Source organism: Micromesistius poutassou (genome assembly GCF_964030765.1).
Source record: "Micromesistius poutassou genome assembly, chromosome: 3".
In the NCBI taxonomy this organism is placed as follows: Eukaryota; Metazoa; Chordata; class Actinopteri; order Gadiformes; family Gadidae; genus Micromesistius; species Micromesistius poutassou.
In genome coordinates, this window is record NC_140273.1 from 741,248 (window position 1) to 759,577 (window position 18,330).

The 18,330-nt window shown below is 51.6% G+C and overlaps 2 protein-coding genes across 4 annotated transcripts in view; one reads left to right on the forward strand and one right to left on the reverse strand.

Annotated features, from left to right (window-relative positions):
- Nucleotides 1–1,679: 1,679 nt before the first annotated feature.
- Nucleotides 1,680–14,209, forward strand: elf2b (E74-like factor 2b (ets domain transcription factor)). 2 transcript variants are annotated; one of them, XM_084465527.1, is made up of 9 exons: nt 1,680–1,802; nt 3,940–4,142; nt 6,308–6,421; nt 7,740–7,955; nt 8,092–8,169; nt 8,677–8,872; nt 9,250–9,747; nt 10,322–10,493; nt 11,329–14,209. In XM_084465527.1, the coding sequence occupies exons 2-9, from the start codon at nt 4,085–4,087 to the stop codon at nt 11,938–11,940; spliced, it is 1,944 nt and encodes a 647-aa protein (XP_084321653.1). In that variant the 5' UTR covers nt 1,680–1,802; nt 3,940–4,084; the 3' UTR covers nt 11,941–14,209. The 2 variants fall into 2 exon arrangements, with proteins under 2 accessions (XP_084321653.1, XP_084321654.1); XM_084465528.1 differs by having other exon boundaries at nt 1,730–1,802; nt 3,937–4,142.
- Nucleotides 14,210–15,083: 874 nt separating this feature from the next.
- The window catches only part of LOC311340721 (nocturnin-like), a 6,911-nt gene continuing 3,664 nt past the window's right edge, over nt 15,084–18,330 (reverse strand). For both annotated transcript variants that reach the window (XM_084465596.1, XM_084465595.1), the window contains exons 2-5: nt 18,273–18,330; nt 17,374–17,554; nt 16,380–16,711; nt 15,084–15,687 (exon numbers count right to left, since the gene is read on the reverse strand). The exon at nt 18,273–18,330 is cut by the window's right edge and continues 82 nt beyond it. In XM_084465596.1, coding sequence (XP_084321722.1) covers nt 15,097–15,687; nt 16,380–16,711; nt 17,374–17,554; nt 18,273–18,330 — 1,162 coding nt within the window. In that variant the 3' untranslated portion in view covers nt 15,084–15,096. The remainder of the gene's footprint in view (nt 15,688–16,379; nt 16,712–17,373; nt 17,555–18,272) is intronic.

Consider the following 18,330-nt stretch of genomic DNA (forward strand, 5'->3'; position numbering starts at 1 on the left):
GTATTCGATTATGTTGTTATTATGTTAAGAAAAGGTTAATCAACTGATTGTGATAATGGAAACACAAAAAGGCAAACCTATGTAAATGTATACAAATAATGAACGTTTTTTTGGAGGTTGTGAAATGATTCGGAATCAAAGAAAATAAGATACTGAACGAATATAGGTTACCTTGACATGCACAAATTATTGTGGTATTTTCCTTGATCGAAGAAGACCCAGAGATGAGTTGAATGAGATCAGATTTTCATTGCGGGTAAGGAGCCCTGTGATGCAGCAGTCGTCCCTTGGATTTCTCTGGATCAATGCTCAAAGTGTTTGAGCAAGAACAAGACAACATGTTAACATGGGAGTGGACCAGGGTCTCCCCCCCCCCCGATGTCAATGTCACATGACGTTGCTGCATGTGACAAGGGGCACATGACCTTGGGATTGAAGGTACAGCCCTTGTGATGCGTGACTGGAGGGGGGGGGGGGGGGGGGGCTGGAGGGGCTCCCACTGGTCGGACCAGAAGGCTTTGCCTTGTCTATTGGAAAACTAGTGTCTGACTTGCATCTGAATTTCAATGTGATCCGTCTGTCAGAACGTGACCGCGTGTCTCTGAACATCCAATCACAGGCCCCTGCTCAACTCTCCAGAGAGCCAGCAGGTGGAGCTGCCACGTCAAACCCCAGCATGGGTGGGGTCCTCCAGGGTCCTGGATGGGTAGTGAGAGACGGGGGGGGGGGGGGGACCGGGGGAGACCGCTACAACCATGGAGGAACACAGTGGAGGTAGGAAGGAACGCACACACACGCACACATAGACATAGACACTCACACAGACAGACAGACAGACAGACAGACAGACACACATAGAGACAGACAGACAGACAGACAGACAGACACACATAGAGACAGACATAGACACACACACATAGACACACACACACACACACACATAACACACACACAGACTGGTCTACTCGTTTGGTTAATACATTGAGTGAACTAAGCCCAGAGTCTAGCGTATTACAGGGCAGCTGTGGCCTTGTTAGGGCTTCGGCCTTTAAACCGAAGGGTTGCCGGTTCGATCCCCGACCCAGTAGGAAATATGTGGGCGGGGGGGAAGTGGTTGAGCACTGCTCTCCCATGCCCACATCCACGGCTGAAGTGCCCTTGAGCAAGGCACCTCACCCCTCACTGCTCCCTGAGCGCTGTAACTGTAGCAGCTCACTGCTCCGGGTTAGTGTGTGCTTCACCTCACTGTGTGCTCTGTGTGTGTTTCACTAATTCACGGATGGGATAAATGCAGACACCAAATTCCTTGTATGTGTGAGCATACTTGGCCAAAAAAGTTGTCTGTCTGTCGTATTTTGAACCTGATATAACCTCCACAATAAAGGAGCTGATCTGATTCGGAATCGACCGAAGCGGTAGACACAACAGTGTTATCCATTCTCTGATGTATTTGAGTGCAGAACTAGATGGGAGACTTAACGGACCCAGTAGATACCAGAGCTCTCTCCACACACAGTCCGCCTCGGCCAGCTCAGTCACCAGAGACCAAATCTAATTTCATGGCTGCTCTGTCATCCCATCTGTTATTCATCCTCTCCTGCTCATTTTCTCTTTCATTTTGTCCTCCTCCTGCAGCCAGGGCCCAGCCCGCTGGGGGGCCAGGGCCCGGCCCCGCTGGGGGCCCACTGGGGCTCCACTGGGGCTCCACGGGGGGCCCACTGGGGGCCCAGCGGTCTGGTGGGGGTGTTCGGCGGCACGGTGGACTTCATGCGAGGAGGAGGAGGAGTCTGAAGATGATGCAGGTTAGATTCTGCTCTTGCTTTCTTGTTTGCACCGTCTTTCTGATTGTTTTTACTTGTCGCCTGCAGAGGTTACTCTGTAGACCCCTCATTTGTATTTTCTCTGATCTATCGGGGGGCGTCGCCGACATGACAACATCTGGGGAATTTCCACATATCTAGGTGGTGTACTTTCCATTTGATGGAATACGTTTTAGATTGCTCTCGGTGTCATAGTTGATTTAATAAATTTAATAAAACTAAATAAAAATTAAATCCTGCAGTATGGGTTGGGTGTGGGAGTTCAAAACTGTATGGTGTGAAGAGTTTGGCGTTTACATACTATTGCATATGCAATGTGCGATCTATAATTCACTTGTGCAGCTCAGCAAAGTGATTTTGATTTTAAATGTTGCTGTTTTTATAACGGTGAGGGGAAATGACCGAAGTGGTTTAAGTCTAATCAGTAACGCTCCAGAGCTGAGGTTTCTAAGCTGTTTTTGATCTCATTGCCACAGTCTCTAATGTACTATGAGAGATAACCAGTTATTTAATGGCATTTCATAGTATATTTAATGTTAACAGTTTTGTGAAGAGATGTCTTCACTGATTTTCTCAGGATGGGTAGGGATTCTGCAGATCATGTTTAGCTAGCTTGCTCCTTCAGATTCCACGTGTGTCAACAGTTTGCCTTGCAACTGAGTTCCACGCAGTGGAGGCAGTGCCACATGCTTAAGTTATTATGAGGCTAATATAAACTCTAAGTACAACTTTACACATAGGCATTACCCATGTGTGGTGGGTAATGGAACAAATACTTTTATTTGTATTCTATTCTTTCCCCAAACTACAATTTCAATGTAGAATTTCTCACAGTCTGTGAGAAATTAAATCAACAATCTTCATAACTGATAGGATAGAAAATGGCAAGTAGCGGTACTGAATGGCAAACAATTGTTGCGCGTTACCTCCGCTTTGCAGATACTGCCACCTAGTGGATATTCTGGAGTGCTCTTATATCGTCATGAAACTGGAGGCCTACTTTGTTTTGATCCATGACAATGGCACTACCTGTTGGAAATCAATTGATGCTGGATCAGTTTTGATTGGCAATACCAAAATAGTGTTATACGAATGAAATGATGTAGGAAAAGCACTTAAGTATTAAAACAGGCAAGAAATCTAGTCCGCAGAGTTGGGATTTTGTTTTCGAATACATTTTCCTGGTTATTAGTAGTAAGGAAAGCAGGCCCTTGATTTCATGGGTAAAGCAGTCATCTCTATGTTTGTAGTATTTTTAGCTGCCTATTCTATTATGATTAAGAAACATCTGTACTAATGTGACCTCAAAATGGAACCATAAAGGTCATCTTGAAAATAGCTGTAACGTTACACAATCCTGTCTGTTCTCCTCAAAGCAAGTTTCATGAAGTTGTTGTTGTTAAGAGTTTAAGTTGGTTGTTTGAATGCAAATACAGCACATTAGCAACCATAGTGCTTTTATCTGGCATTAATTGATGTTATCCATATTTTATCTACTTTATTATTTTGATACTTTCACACTATTTGTGCCATTTTCGGATTCAGTACATGTTGGCTTTGTTTGGGTATTCATGTTAGACTTCATTTGCCCTTTTCAGACCTTTTTTATGAGACTTTTGGATCAAATTTATTATATTGGCCAAACTATCATTGATTAATTCAAATCAAACACTATGACCTAAATGTCCCGAGGTTAAAATAAGAGAACCAATTAATGCTGCAAGGCTAAATGTGCTGTGAACAAAACGTTTCAGTATTAAATTTTTATAGAAGAAAAATCTTAAGAAATATTAGTAATGCGATTTAAAATTAATATAGTTATTCCTCTTTAAAGTTGCAAATACTAGGCCTACTGTCTGTCCTATAATATTGCAGTGTAGCTATATAACCACATTTATAATAAATAGGTTGTATCAATTCTTTGCTTTGAATTCAAATCACCTGGTCCCTTTAGAGAAATGAATTGCATTTTTGGGGTCAACAGCAAGTCACAAAGTGGTGTTTACTTTCTGACGCAGATAAAGCTTAACTTCAGCTCTTATCTTATCACGCTCATCTCCCGTTTCCTCAAATGATTCCTCTTCCTGTCGTGTTTGTTGACGTCCTTCCACGCAAGAAGTAGAGCGCTGCAAGGATTTCCTGTGTAGGGCGGCGGAAGGATACCGCCCTGCCGACGCACTCCGACCGAATCCGAGGAGATTTCCCTGAGCGGCGGAGTGATCCGAGCAGTTCCAAGTCAATGTGGATCCGCAGCCAGGGAGAACATGGCGACTTCACTGCATGAGGGGCCCGCAAACCAACTCGATCTGCTCATCAGAGCAGGTAATACACTTACAATCACGAAAAGCCTCTATCGGAACACTATTTCCGAACTATTCTCGACGTTTCCTCCCGCCACCGGGTAGTTTTGAAGTGGTCGAGGGGCAATCAGGAAGTGCTCACCTTGGTGGCTGCAGCCTGCATGGCGCTGCTCCACGGTCACTTTAAAAGCCGGTTTTAAAACGTTACCCTGCTCCGATGTCTTCAGGGACTGCACCTTCGGAGAGGGTTTTGCACGGTCTTCCGTTTGCACAGAAGGATCGGCGTTTTTTAGCCCTCCGTGTGCGCCGGGAGGAGGGTTTAGAAGTGGCATGGGGAACCAGGAAGTGTAAGGATGTTGTCTTTCCTGCGTCTTTGCCACGCTGTCTGAGTCGGAAGGACATGTGCATTTATTTTTATAAACCTTTCTCCAGCGGTGATCTCTCGTGCCGTCCTAAATCATCCCCCCGAGAGTTGTTATGGTCGTCTTTCTGTCTGCTATGCTTGCGTTTGTTGAACTTTGTCGTGGCATTTTGTTTCATCCTTGGCAGATATCTCTCCCCCCCCCCCCTCCTCCCCGGATAATAAGAGTATTAATTGGCATAAATTAAATCAGTGCGTCCTCATCATGTGGATATGAGTGATTACATTTAATATGAATAATTTGGTGTCAATGTGTTTATTCTTAGCCCGGTGGATTTAACGTTATTCTAACGGCGTTGTCCCGTCGATTATCGCAACAAGTCGAACAAAGTCATTGTTTTTATATTGGCGGGGGTTATTTTTCTAATATATTCAGTAAAGTGCGAAGTTTTCTCTTTGTTTAACTCCAAAATGATCAACCTTTCACTAAATCTATAGCGGAAGCATTGTTATGCATTAAGGGGCGGGCCCTGCCTGTGATTGATGGTGCCAGTGGGCCAATGCCGTGAGAGAGGCGGGAAAAAGCCGAGTCGGAACGAATCGTTTTCTTTCCGGGACGGGCTCTTGACGGTTAAACCAGCCAATCCCGTGAGGCGGAGGCGTTGAGTGACGGGGAATTGTGAACGTCTTTGACGAGAACTGGAGGGAAAGGATGAAGAGTGTAAACACGGAAGTCGCACTACCGCCGCACTACTTTTTTGTGGCGCTTGCTGCTATTCTTGGCGCCCCTAAGTACAAATACATTGTTTTATTTTGTGCATTTACTCATTATTAATAATTAACTATCTCTTTCAATGTTCACTGCTCATACAATTATTTATAGATATAGTTATCAATATTATGTACCATGAATTCACCCACTCCAATTAAAAGGTTTTAATGTAAACCGCTGTCCTTTACTGTACATGGCTAAAGCCCACCCAGACGCCCCGAGCTCTCTTGTTTTGGGGGTGTCTACCACAGCACCCTTCTTTTAGGGTCCCTGCGTGGCAGTTGCCTAGGTGTCATGGCGGTCTGTGTCTGGTCTAAAGATAGCCCTCTGCTCTTTCCTATGTGATGCCTGGCCCCTCACTCAGATAGCCAAACATGGACAAGGTAGCGTGTAAGGAGATAGTGTGTGTCCCCCCCCCCCCCCCCCCCCAGCCGCCACTGAGTGACAGCCACAGCAGGTGGCCTGGCTTCTCTCAGCTGGTGCCGAATGGCCCGGTTTGCATTTCTATCACCGTGGAGTCTCACTTTACTTCTTCTTGTTCTGATTCCCGTGGTAGAAAAGTTATGCGAAATTTGTAGATTCTATCGCCGGAATGATTACCTCTTAGTGTTTTGTCTGGTGTTGGTTGAATAAACGTGGTACTTCTTGTTTTTCTTACGTACATTATGTGTGGCAATCCAGCGCTGTACATTATGTATTATATTCCAACACTATACCTCATTTAAATCCTCCTGTTCACCTTATTATAATAATTTAATTTATCCGACACTATTGTTTTATTGAATTTAATCCTTGTTATTTTTGTTGTGGTACCTTATACAGTTTCCTATGAAGTATACCAATGGCGAATGTTCAAATCACTTTTAACCAGTTTAATTTAAATGTAGTACACAAATGCAATGCATAATCCGCAACACATGTCGCAGCGGATGTTCCTTTTGCAATGGCATGACGACCCCATCAGGAGGCGCTTCGCAGGCTACACATTTTGTGCGCTGTTGACCGTGTCAGGACTTGACTCTAAACGTGATGATGAACCCGACGTGTGTTTCAGTGGAGGCGTCTGTCCATGGCACCCGCCTCCTCTGCTCGGACAAGACCATCGAGGCGGCTGAGGCCCTCCTACACATGGACTCCCCCTCCAGCCTCAGGGGAGACCGCAGTCCAGGTAACGCACACACACACACACACACACACACACACACACACACACACACACACACACACACACACACACACACACACACACACACACACACACACACACACACACCCATGCACACACACGCACACACACACACACACACACACACACACACACACACACACCCATGCATACGCACGCACGCACGCATGGTTTGTGGCACGGCTTCACAATCACAACATTGACCGTGTTGTCACGGTGAACGTTAAGTAAATAAACAACAGCCATGAGGCTTCCACTACTTTTACCTGTTTCAGGACTTGGGACTATTCCAAAGGACAAACACGAGTGTATTTTATTTATTGCACCAGAGAAGAAGAACCAAAGTACGGATGAGGCCACAGCCGCATTATCCATCACAATGGTTGACTAAGGTTGTTGAGCTGGATCACCTGGTCCTTACATGGCTCCGTAGCTCATCCCTCTCTCTAGAGTCTAGAGAGGGTCTAGATGAGTCTATGGTCTATGAAGACCAAGGTTGTTTATCTGGAGTGTGTCAGATCACCTGGTCCATTGCGCCGTACATCATCCCCCCCCCTGTCTAGATCAGTGGTTCTCAACTTTCTGTACTAGTGTGCCTCTCTAGAATATTATTTTGGCTCCGTACCCCCTTCACCGGCAGCAAACATTTTTTGGGAGAAAAAAAAATCCTCACAGTTCAACATGGGCCTGTGCGTCATGCAACTGTTGGCTAATTTCTCCCCACAAAGGAAGCCCAACGCCAGGGTCAGAGCGTGTAGAGATGAATCTCATTAAAGTACACTACCGTGAGGGTCACCCGGTCGTTTTCATGTTTTCTATGAAAACGCACACTTTTATTCAACAGTGTTCAGCTGTGATAACAAAATTGCACAAGGGCATTGTAATCATCGATAAGCCTTTTAACACGATTAGCTAAACAATGTACCATTCGAACACAGGATGGTTGCTGGAAATTGGACTCTGTACACCTATGTTAATATGTAAATCAGCCAGCTAGAATAGTCTTTTTTTTTTTTTTTTTACCAATTTACCAACAATTTCTAGACTGTATTGATTAATTTAATGTTATCTTCATTGAAAAAAAGAGGGACATTTCCAAATGACCCCAAACTTTTGAACGGTAGTGTCTTAATCTGACAACATTTTCGAGTGTCTGGATGCGCTTTCTTTTTCACAGATTCTCCTTTCTCCTTCTTCACTTTTCAGCCACTCTCGATTTATCGTCTAGCCTCCGGATTTTAAACTTTATTTAAAACTTTATTTTTTTAACTTTATTTTTTTTCTTCCCTTCCCGCTCTAGACGTCTTCGTCCCGCCGTGCGTTGCCACGCCGGACTTCCTGCACGCCGCCATGCGGCCCGACATGATGACGGAGACGGAGGTGGAGGTGTCCACCGAGGACTGCTGTGAGGAGGAGGAGGAAGAGGAGGAGGAGGAAGAGGAAGAAGAGGAGGAGGAGGAGGAAGAGATGGAGACGCAGGAGGAGCCAGAGCCAGAACCCGTGAGGAAGAGGAAAGGTAGAGGAGAAAGAAACCCCCCCCCCCCCCCACACCCCTCTCCCCATACCTTGTTATTATCTAGAGCACCATCTAGTGGTGGAACCACTGATGTGGTTGTGTCTGATGTGGACTGATGTGATTTCTCTCCTTGTAGCGGGACGGAAGGCCAAGTCGGCGCACATCAGCGGCTCCCCGGACCTCGGCATCAAGAAGAAGCCAAGAGAGGGGAAAGGTACGCATCGTGTTATCTCTATGAAGGGGCCACGTCTTACTCAGTCAAAGTGTGTCCAATCATTCAGTATTGGAGGATGCAGTTAAGTGGCGTTCCCTAGCTAGCTCTCCCAGAATGATTAATGATAAATGGACTGCGTTTATGCAGCCCTTTTTTCTTACCCAGTGGCCGCTCAGAGCGCTTTACAATATCGCCTCACATTCACCCATTCATTCACACACCCACGGCGGTGTCAGCCACGCAAGGCGACAGCCAGCTCGTCGGGGGGCAGTCAGGGTGAGGGCGTCTCGCTCAGGGGACACCTCGAGACTCGAGCTAGGGCATCGAACCAGCAACCTTTCCGGTTACCAGCCAACCCCGCTCTACCTCCTGAGCCCCACGCCGTCCTAAGGAGGATTGTTCTACTAGTTTAAAAGCACTGAAGACGTGAGCGTCTTGCTTCATGTTGTCCTCCTGTCCCCCTGTCTCTCCCCCCCCCCCCCCCCCCCCCCCCCCCCCCCCCTGCAGCGGGCAGCACCACCTACCTGTGGGAGTTCCTGCTGGAGCTGCTGCAGGACAAGAACACCTGCCCCCGCTTCATCAAGTGGACCCAGAGGGAGAAGGGCATCTTCAAGCTGGTGGACTCCAAGGCCGTGTCCAAGCTGTGGGGCAAACACAAGAACAAGCCCGACATGAACTACGAGACCATGGGCCGAGCCCTACGGTGAGAGCCGCGGTTTGGGGAAGGGACGAGGGGGGCCGGGAATAGAGTCACATTCGCATTTGGCAGACGCTTTTATTCAAAGCGACTTGGTTTGTCTGAAGAAAGAGAAACTATATATATATCGCTGTCAGTACAGTGAGGACGTTCACAGAGTTCCAAGCACTAACAATTGTTCGGTTAACCCATTCCCCGTATGCAACAAAGATAGCCAGGATAAGGCGCTACACAACGCTAAGTACTATTTTTAAGTGCCAGGACGTACAGAACATGCAATAAGTGCATTTAAGTGTATTTTTAAGTGTAAGGACTCAAGCACGAGGTCCTAACCCCTCTCCTCCACCACCACCCCCCCCACTCCCTCTCTCTTCCTCTTCCAGGTACTACTACCAGCGGGGCATCCTGGCCAAGGTGGAGGGCCAGCGCCTGGTCTACCAGTTCAAGGAGATGCCCAAGGACATCGTGATCATCGACGACGACCACGCCGATGGCCCCGCCGCTGCCGCCGAGCTCATCGCCTTCTCCTCGGCGCCCGCCGCCGCTGCCTACGAGCGCGTGCCGCCGCCGACGGACATGCTGCTCCAGGTGACGGAGGTCTCCTCCTCCAGCAGCAAGAAGCCCAACATCCTGAGGGGCGGCGGCGGCCGGGCGGGCGCGGCGGCGGCGGCGGCGACGGCAGCGCACACCCCCGTCGCCAGGGACAACAAGGCGGCGCTGGGCGGAGGAGGAGGAGGAGGAGGAGGAGGAGGAGGGGCGGCGGCGGCGGCGGCGATGGTGGCGGCGGCGGGCGTCCCGAGGATCGTGACGATGTCCGGCGCGGACAGCAGCCAGATCCAGCATTCGCACACGGCCATCATCCCCACGGCCTCGGGGCCCAGGTCAGTGAGCTGTACCCGGGACGGGGCGGGGAGGTGGAGGGCCTGCGTGGAGGGCGTCCTCCAGCCAGAGTTGAAACCCCACACCTACATTCACATTTAAAGCATTTAGACGCAGACGCTTTTATCCAAAGCGACTTATAAGTTACAATTGTAACGACAAAAGTACATTTGTCGGATTAAGGAGAAATAACAATATATCTCTGTCGGTATTGTTAGTGCCAAGCACTAACAATCGCTAGGTTAACCCATTCCCCATACACAACAAAGATAGCTGGGATAGGATGCTACACGATGCTAAGTACTATTTTTATGTGCTATTACTATTTTTAAGGACGTACCACATACAATAAGTGTGTACATTAAGCGCCAGGATAGCTCTTCATCTTCATTCTCTGATGGCAGATACACTTGTTTTGTACTCTCTGCGAGATCACGAGTAGAATAACCGTAACACAATCGATAGCCTTCCAGCGTGTTCCCTCAAGGTCAGCACGGTACCCTCTCTCTGATTGGTCGCTCACCGTACCGTACGCGTCTCTCTCTCTCTGTGTGTGCGTTTCCCGGGGGGCGACAGGACGGTGAGGGTGGCCATGCAGATGCCCGTCGTCATGACGACGTCCATGGGCCAGAAGATCTCGACGATGAGCATGGGGCGGGCGCCGGGGACCCCCGGGCACCCCGCCCTCCTGACCAACGCCTCCCCCATCGGCACGGCGACGGGCAGCAGCGGCTCCCCCCAGCAGAAGGTGAGTTAGGCCCCCGCCAAACTCACGCCAAACCCCGTGCATTTAGCGTACGCTTTTATCCAAAGCGGCTTACAATAAGAACATTTGACGGAAGAAAGAGAAACAACAATATATCGCTGTCGGCACAGTAAGGATGTTCATAGAACCAAGTGCCGAGCACTAACCATCACTAGGTTAACCCATTCCCCGTACACAACAAAGATAGGCTGGGATAGCTAGCTCTCCTCTCGGCTCCCTCCCTCCCTTCATTCCTCTGTCATTGAGAAGGGTTGCATTCACACACCTGTGATTGCCATGCGAGATGGACTTCCTAAACCAATCAATGAAGAGATTCCCTGATTGTTCAGAAATGAGCTTGGAGCGGTTTTATCTCCAAATGAGCTGATACAGAGGCAGCTGCAGGCTACTTGAGAGACACGTTGAATGGTAAATGGACTGTATTCACACAGCGCCTTTCTAACCAGCGGCCACTCAAACCATTTTACCATTATTGCCTAACATTCACCCATTCATGCACACATTCACACACCGACGGCGGCGTACACCACGCAAGGCGACAGCCAGCTGGTCAGGAGCAGTCAGGGTGAGGGCGTCTCGCTCAGGGGACACCTCGACACTCGAGCTAGAAGCAGCCGGGGATCGAACCAGCAACCTTCCGGTTAAAAGTCAACCCGCTCTACCTCCTGAGCCGCTGCGAGCAACAGATGCTCTCTTTTGGCTCTCGAATCTTTCCTCCTTCTAGAGGCAACACGCCCTCGACCCCTGAGCCCTGACCCCACTCTCCCCTTGTGCCCCCCCGCCCCCCCCTCCCCCTCCCTCCCTCCCTCCCTCCCAGGTCATGATCCAGACCCTCCCCACCATGGTGCCGGCCACGGCGGAGAACGGCGACAAGATCACGGTGCAGCTGGCCAAGATCATCACCATCCCCTGCCAGCTGCAGGCGCCCGGCAGCTGCACCGGGGGGCGCCACTCCCAGGCCGGCATCAGCCTCTTCGGGGGCCCGCTCACCGTGCGCGCCCTGGCCCCCGTCAACATGGGCCCCGGCGCGCAGGTGGTGCGGCTGGCGGTGCCCGCCCAGGGCCACCCGCAGACTCTGGTGTCCACGGCGGGTGGCGGCGGCGGCGGGGGCGTGGTGCCGGCGGGGGGGGGCGGCGGCGGCGTGGTCACCGTGTCCACGGCCAGCCAGACCATACAGGCGCCGGCCCACATCATCAGCGGCGTCATCAAGGCCTCGGACCTGGTGGTGGGGCACCGGGCCCCGGGGGGCCTGAAGGCGGGGTCCGTCCAGGTGCAGGCCATCCAGGTGCCGGCGGCGGCGGTGGCGGCGGCGGCGGCGGCCCCCCAGCGCCCGGCCGAGGAGGAGAGGACGACGACGACGGCAACGACGAAGGAGGTGGTCTTCGTCCAGAGCATCGTTAAGGCAGAGGAGGTTAATTGTCCAGTGTGAGTGTGTGTGTGTGTGTGTGCGTGTGTGTGTGTGTGGAGGGGGCAGCAGGTGTGTGTGTGTGTGTGTGGTAGTGGTGTTTGTGCGAGTGTGTATGCATTTGCATTTATCGAGATCTTCTCTTTCAACATCTCAATCGACTGGGAGCCGCCCTCCCCTCCCCCCTCCTCCCGCCCCCCCCGCCCTCTCTAAACCCAGACGTTTATATAGCCAGCAACAGTCTGTGAGAACACAGAACACCCCCCCCCGCCCCGCCCCTCAAGGCTCTTAGACCTTGCTCCACCCCCCACCTCCACCTGCACCACCTTTGAACCTCCAGTTTTTTTTACCACAGACTCAATTCTGCAGTTACAGGCACCCTCGCGTGCAGCATCGCTAAGCTAACGGGACCAAACAGAATCACTACAATTCTGCCCATATCCCCATGACAAACAATGTCCGGGAGGGAGGGAGGGAGGGAGGGAGAAAGGGGGAGGGTGGGGGAGAATGAAATGTAACACTACAATGAGAGGTGAAGCAGTTGGAGCCAGCCAAAATGTCGTCTGACACGCAAAGAACAAACTATGACTGTAGTTTGTGAGGGGCAGTTGGGGTGTTGTACAGAAAAAGGTTTGGTTTTGGCCAAATGTTGAAACCAGCATATTATTGTTCGTAAGCCTTCTCTGAAACGGCACCCCCCCCCCCACCCCCGCAGACTGAGTGGCCGGCACTGCCGACGCCCCACCGGCGTTTCAGAGAAGCAAGAGCCAACTTAAACTTTGTGTGCGTGTGTGTATATATTATATAACTGCTATACAATGTACAACTTACGATAACAGAAAACAGCCTTAGTTTAATTTGACCCTTTTTTTCCATGTACTGTGTGTACAGTATTGTTTCCTTCATGACTTGTACCAAGCACAGTATTAGTACTGACTCCAGTTTTTGTTTTTAGTTTGGACAAATCCATCTTCTTTCTTTTCTAACAAGGAGACGAAAAACACCCCCGGTCGAATCTCACCTCTTAGTTTAACCGCGCGCGTTGTGGGTCGTCCCCCACGCGCTGGGACTTATTTAGAGTTAACAATCATACGTTTTATTTCGTGACGGCGGTGATTTAAAAATAAAAATAAAAATAAAAAAAAATAAAGAAAGAAAGAAAGGGAAGCGTGTGAAAATGAAATTGAGTCATTTTGGATTTTTGCAGAGACCGGCCCCTGGATGTATTGAGCTTATTTGTTTATCGGACGGCCACTCAAATGATGAGCGTCAGCGTAAGAAGCCAGCTGGCTGTTGTACCGTGTTTAGACTCTGTCCTTTAACATTTCCTTTTTTTGTTTCGTTTTTCCTCTCCTTTTTTTTTTGCAATCTTAAAAAAAAAACGAAATCTGGATATAAGAGAGAAAGATGTTCATGTTCAGACTGAACTGTTTGTATATTCAACATTTGAAGTATATTCTATTTTGTTGTACTCTTGTTTCAAAGTGTATTCATGTAGATTTTAATGATATAAAGACATTTGAATCCTTAATTCCTGTTTTTATTGATTTGTTGTTATTACTACAGGATACCTAGTCTAGTCAAACTGGACAAGGACAATCTCAGTCATTTATAAAACCCTAGTTTTAAATATAACATGAGGAACTGCAGGTCAAAATGTAACCTTTTTGCTCCATTGAAATCCAGAAAGAAACCAAACGATGATGGTCAATCAATGATGGTAAATGGCCAGTTGGTCTTAATGGTTTAAAAAAAACTTAAAGATTCCCAAAACTTTTGACTTCCAGAACGTGTTTTGATTTGAACCTGTGTTTACGCAGCTGTTAGGGGAAAACGTATCCCCTTTCTGTAGAGGAGGGTTGAGTCAGGCCACCAGGGGGTAGCCTACCACGTTGGAGTGGTCGTATAACACAACACGTAACCAAAAGCAGATGAGGCTCGGAGCGGTCGTTCCGCTGTCTGGCTCCCCAGGAGACTGCGCTCCGGTTCTGACCCGTTCCCTGAGCTGGGACGCACGGCTCGGCCGGTCTCAAATGTCGGTATTTGTACGTACACATTTCATCATGGCTGTACTCCACCACGTCACTTTTATCACTAGTTATTTTATTGAATCATTTAGTCACATCGAACGGCCCCGCCTTGGATCATTTTCATACCACTGCAATCATTTCCTGCACACGAGGGCAGGGACTGGCCCTCATTGTCTCATTCATATTCAAATCGCCACCTGGAGGAAAAAACCTGAGAGGAGTCATGATGACATTGTACTTTCCCTGACTAGTGTCTAGTCAGGTGGTCACACCTTCCTCCCCCCCCCCCCCCCCCCCCCCCACTGTCTAGTCAGTCAGGTGGTCACATTTCCTCCCCCCCCTGCTGTCCAGTCAGTCAGGTGTCCGGCATCTCTTCCCCCCCCCCCGCTGTCCAGTCAGTCAGGTGTACAGCGTCTCCCCCTCCTCCCCCCCCCCCCCCCGCTGTCTAGTCAGTCAGGTGGTCACATTTCCTCCCCCCCCGCCCCCCCGCTGTCTAGTCAGTCAGGTGTCCGGCATCTCTTCCTCCCCCCCCCCCCCGGCTGTCCAGTCAGTCAGGTGTCCGCCGTCTCTTCCCCCCCCCCCCCCCCGCTGTCTAGTCAGTCAGGTGTACAGCGTCCCCCCCCCCACCCCCGGCTGTCTCCAGTCAGTCAGGTGTCCGGCGTCTCTTCCCCCCCCCCCCCCACCCCCGGCTGTCTCCAGTCAGTCAGGTGTCCGGCGTCTCCCCCCCCCATCCCCCCCCCCGGCTGTCTCCAATCAGTCAGGTGTACAGCGTCTCTCCCCCCCCCCCCCCACCCCCGGCTGTCTCCAGTCAGTCAGGTGTCCAGCGTCTCTTCTTCCCCCCCCCCCACCCCCCGCTGTCCAGTCAGTCAGGTGTCCGGCATCTCTTCCTCCTCCCCCCCCCCCCCCCACCCCCCCGCTGTCCAGTCAGTCAGGTGTCCAGCGTCTCTCCCCCACCCCCCGGCTGTCTCCAGTCAGTCAGGTGTCCAGCGTCTCTTCCCTCCCCCCCCCCCCCCCCCCACCCCCCGGCTGTCTCCAGTCATTCAGGTGTCCGGCGTCTCTCCCCCCCCCCCCCCCCCCCGCTGTCCAGTCAGTCAGGTGTCCAGCGTCTCTCCCCCCCCCCCCCCCCCACCCCCCGGCTGTCTCCAGTCAGTCAGGTGTCCGGCGTCTCCTCCTCCTCCCTGAAGCTGAAGTCACAGACCAGCGAGAGGTGGTCCGACGGGTAGTGGAAGGAGGGCAGCCTGTCGGGGCCGATCTGCTCCTCGGTGGGCAGGTCCAGCAGCGCCTCCACGCGCAGCGAGTCCCGGCTGTACCAGATGTAGTCCAGCGTGCTGCGGCACTCGCCGCTGGGCCGGATCTTCCACGTGGTGTACGGCGGCTCCGTGGCGCCGTCCCGGCTCAGCTTGGTGTAGGCCGAGTCCAGGCGCAGCGGGGACGCGGCGAAGCGCTGGTACACCTCCTCCGACGGGACGGCGTTGAAGTCGCCGCAGACGATCAGGGAGGCGGCGTCGTCGTCGGCGGTGGTGGCGGCGGTGGCGGCGGCGGAGGCGGGGTCCGGAGGCTCCGCGGTCCCCGGCGGCGGCGGCGGCGGGCGGCGGTGGAGGAGCGTCTGGAGGTGGGCCAGGAGGTCCGAGCCCTGCGTGCTCCGCAGCCGCTCCCAGCCGCTGCGGGCCTTGAGGTGGGTCACCGCCACCAACACGCACCTGGCCGTGGTGCGGCAGCGGAGCTTCGTCACCACGGCGATCTGCGGCACCGACGGGGGAAAAAAAAGAAAAGAAAAAAAAAGACCAGGGATTGTGCGAAGCGTTCAAAGGGTTGATTCGTTGACGTTAGAGGCCTACGGAAGAGGATTAGGGCCACATGGGAATGTTCTTAGTTGAAAGTCAGAACTCCAAAAAAAAATAAAAAGAATCACATGTGGCCGTAATCCTCTTCCGCAGAGGCCCGTGTGAAATCAGTCATCATTTTAAAACATGGAGCTAACATTTACGAGCAAGGGGTCCACACGCACGAGCGCACACACACACATCTAGAGATAGACCCACACCCTTGTTCAGTCATACATGCTGTGCAAAAGGTACACAGTGACTTCACTGAACACTAGTGACACATACAAGTAAACACCACACACACACACACACACACACACACACACACACACACACAGTGAATCACAATCACACTTTACCAAAGTCTGTCTAATCGATAGTACTGTGCATGTCATTAATGGGTGATGAACCACGCCTTATGCTCTAATTGATTTAGACAGATTACACACACACACACACACACACACACACACACACACACACACACACACACACACACGGACAGTGAATCACAATCACACTTTACCAAAGTCTGTCTAATCGATAGCACTGTGCATGTCATTAATGGGTTCCAATTGATTCAGACCGATCACACACACACGCGCACCTGATTGGTCGGAATCAGCATGGCGGAGAGACGCACGCTCACGCTCTCCAGCAGCTCGAAGCGCGACTGGTCGAAGAAGAGCGCGCAGCCGTCGGGGCCGTTGTTGCCCTGGACGTCCAGGCACGGCGACCAGGGCTTGGGGTGGAAGTGGCCGCCGTAGCCCAGGCCGCGCAGCACGGGCTGGAAGGTGTCGTAGTAGTGGTCCACCTCCTGCAGGCACAGGATGTGGGGCCGGTAGGTGAGGATCTCCTCCAGGATGAGGTACTTCCTCTCGGGCCAGCTGAGAGCCTCCGGGGGGCAGCGGACGAAGCAGTCGGCCCCCTCGCCGAGCGCTGGAGGAGAGGAGGCGTTAGAGACGTGAAGTGTACAGTGTGTGTGTGTGTTTTTAGTAGAAGACGTCCCCCTCGTTAACGATCGTCAGCCGTGTCTGAGGCCTCTACTGTAGCTTCTACTGTAGCGTCGTGTCCATGTTAACAGTCCGGGGTTTTGTTTTTTGTGTGCTTTATTTGACCATGCACACGGACACACACACACACATACATACACGGGTACGCACACATGGGCACACACACGCACGCACGCACGCACACACGCACGCACACACGCACGCACACACACACACACACACACACCCACACGGGCACAAACACACACACACACAAGCAAGCACACACTCACACACACAGGCACAAACACACACATGGCACGGCACGGACACACATACACAACCACATGGACACACACACACACACACACACGGGCACGCACACATGGGCACACACACACCCACACCCACACGGGCACAAACATACACACAAGCAAGCATGCACTCACACACACAGGCACAAACACACACATGGCAAGGCACGAACACACATACAACCACATGGACACACACACACACGCACGCACACACACAGAAAGCCTGAAATGCGTTTCAGTTTCAGCCCCCCCCTCAGACACGGTGTCCGTGTGGGGGCCGTGGTGGACTCACCCTGGGCCAGGATGTTCCACTGGAGCACCCTGATGGGGCCGCCGGGGCCCCGCTGCCCGTCGCCGCACTGCACCAGGTGTCTGTGGAAGCGCGGAGGCCGGCCCCTGAGGGCCTCCTCACACTCCCTGAGCAGCTTCTGCTCCAGGGGGTCCGGGTCACGCAGAGACGGCCCCTGGGAGTCCTGGCGACGGGGGGGGGACGGGGAGAGGGGACAGTAGAGCGTTGTTGACATGACCTGTGGTGGCGGCGTGCAGCTCAGGAGGTAGAGCGGGGTCGGCTGGTGGCGGTAACCCGAAAGGTCGCCGGTTCGATCCTCGGAGTGTCGAGGTGTCCCCCTGAGCGAGACGCCCTCACCGCCCCCGACCGCTCCCGACGAGCTGGCTGTCGCCTGACACCAGTGGCGTGGTTGACACCGCCGTGGGTGTGTGAATGTGCGTACGAACGGGTGAATGTCAGGCGATACTGTAAAGCGCTTTGAGGGGCTGCTGGTTGGAAAGGTGCCGTGTAAATACAGTCCATTTACCGTTCTCCATTCACCGTTTGGGTGAATAATAATTACTTACTCCGACATTCCTCTAAGTTGCACTAGAGGTAGGATGTATTGTTGTAAGAATTGAGTTGTGTGTTTCATGGTCCTGCAGGTATTATACTTTGAAGTAGGGCTTATTCACCAGATAATCGACTTATTAATATAGTGCGAGGACAAAACACTGTCCTGACCTTCCCTCAACTATAAGAGACACGAGACCCGAGTGGCGCTATCCTTACTGTACCGACGGCGATATACTGTAGATTCTCTTTCTTCTGACAAATGTTCTTACTGTAAGTCTGCTAAAACGGCCTGAATGTAAATAAGCTACGAGTGAATACATGCAACACAGAGTGTAAGGGGTTTGTACCTTGCAGAAGGGTGACGGTTGGGGCTCTCTCTCGGGGGGGTTCTGTCGGGCGAGGTGG

What these genes read in the sequence shown, in the direction of transcription:
- elf2b (XM_084465527.1), top strand. Translation starts at nt 4,085, where the DNA reads ATGGCGACTTCACTGCATGAGGGGCCCGCAAACCAACTCGATCTGCTC. An exon ending in ACCATGGGCCGAGCCCTACG is followed by an intron (nt 8,873 to 9,249) that starts GTGAGAGCCGCG and finishes TTCCTCTTCCAG; the next exon opens with GTACTACTACCAGCGGGGCA. An exon ending in GCGGCTCCCCCCAGCAGAAG is followed by an intron (nt 10,494 to 11,328) that starts GTGAGTTAGGCC and finishes CCTCCCTCCCAG; the next exon opens with GTCATGATCCAGACCCTCCC.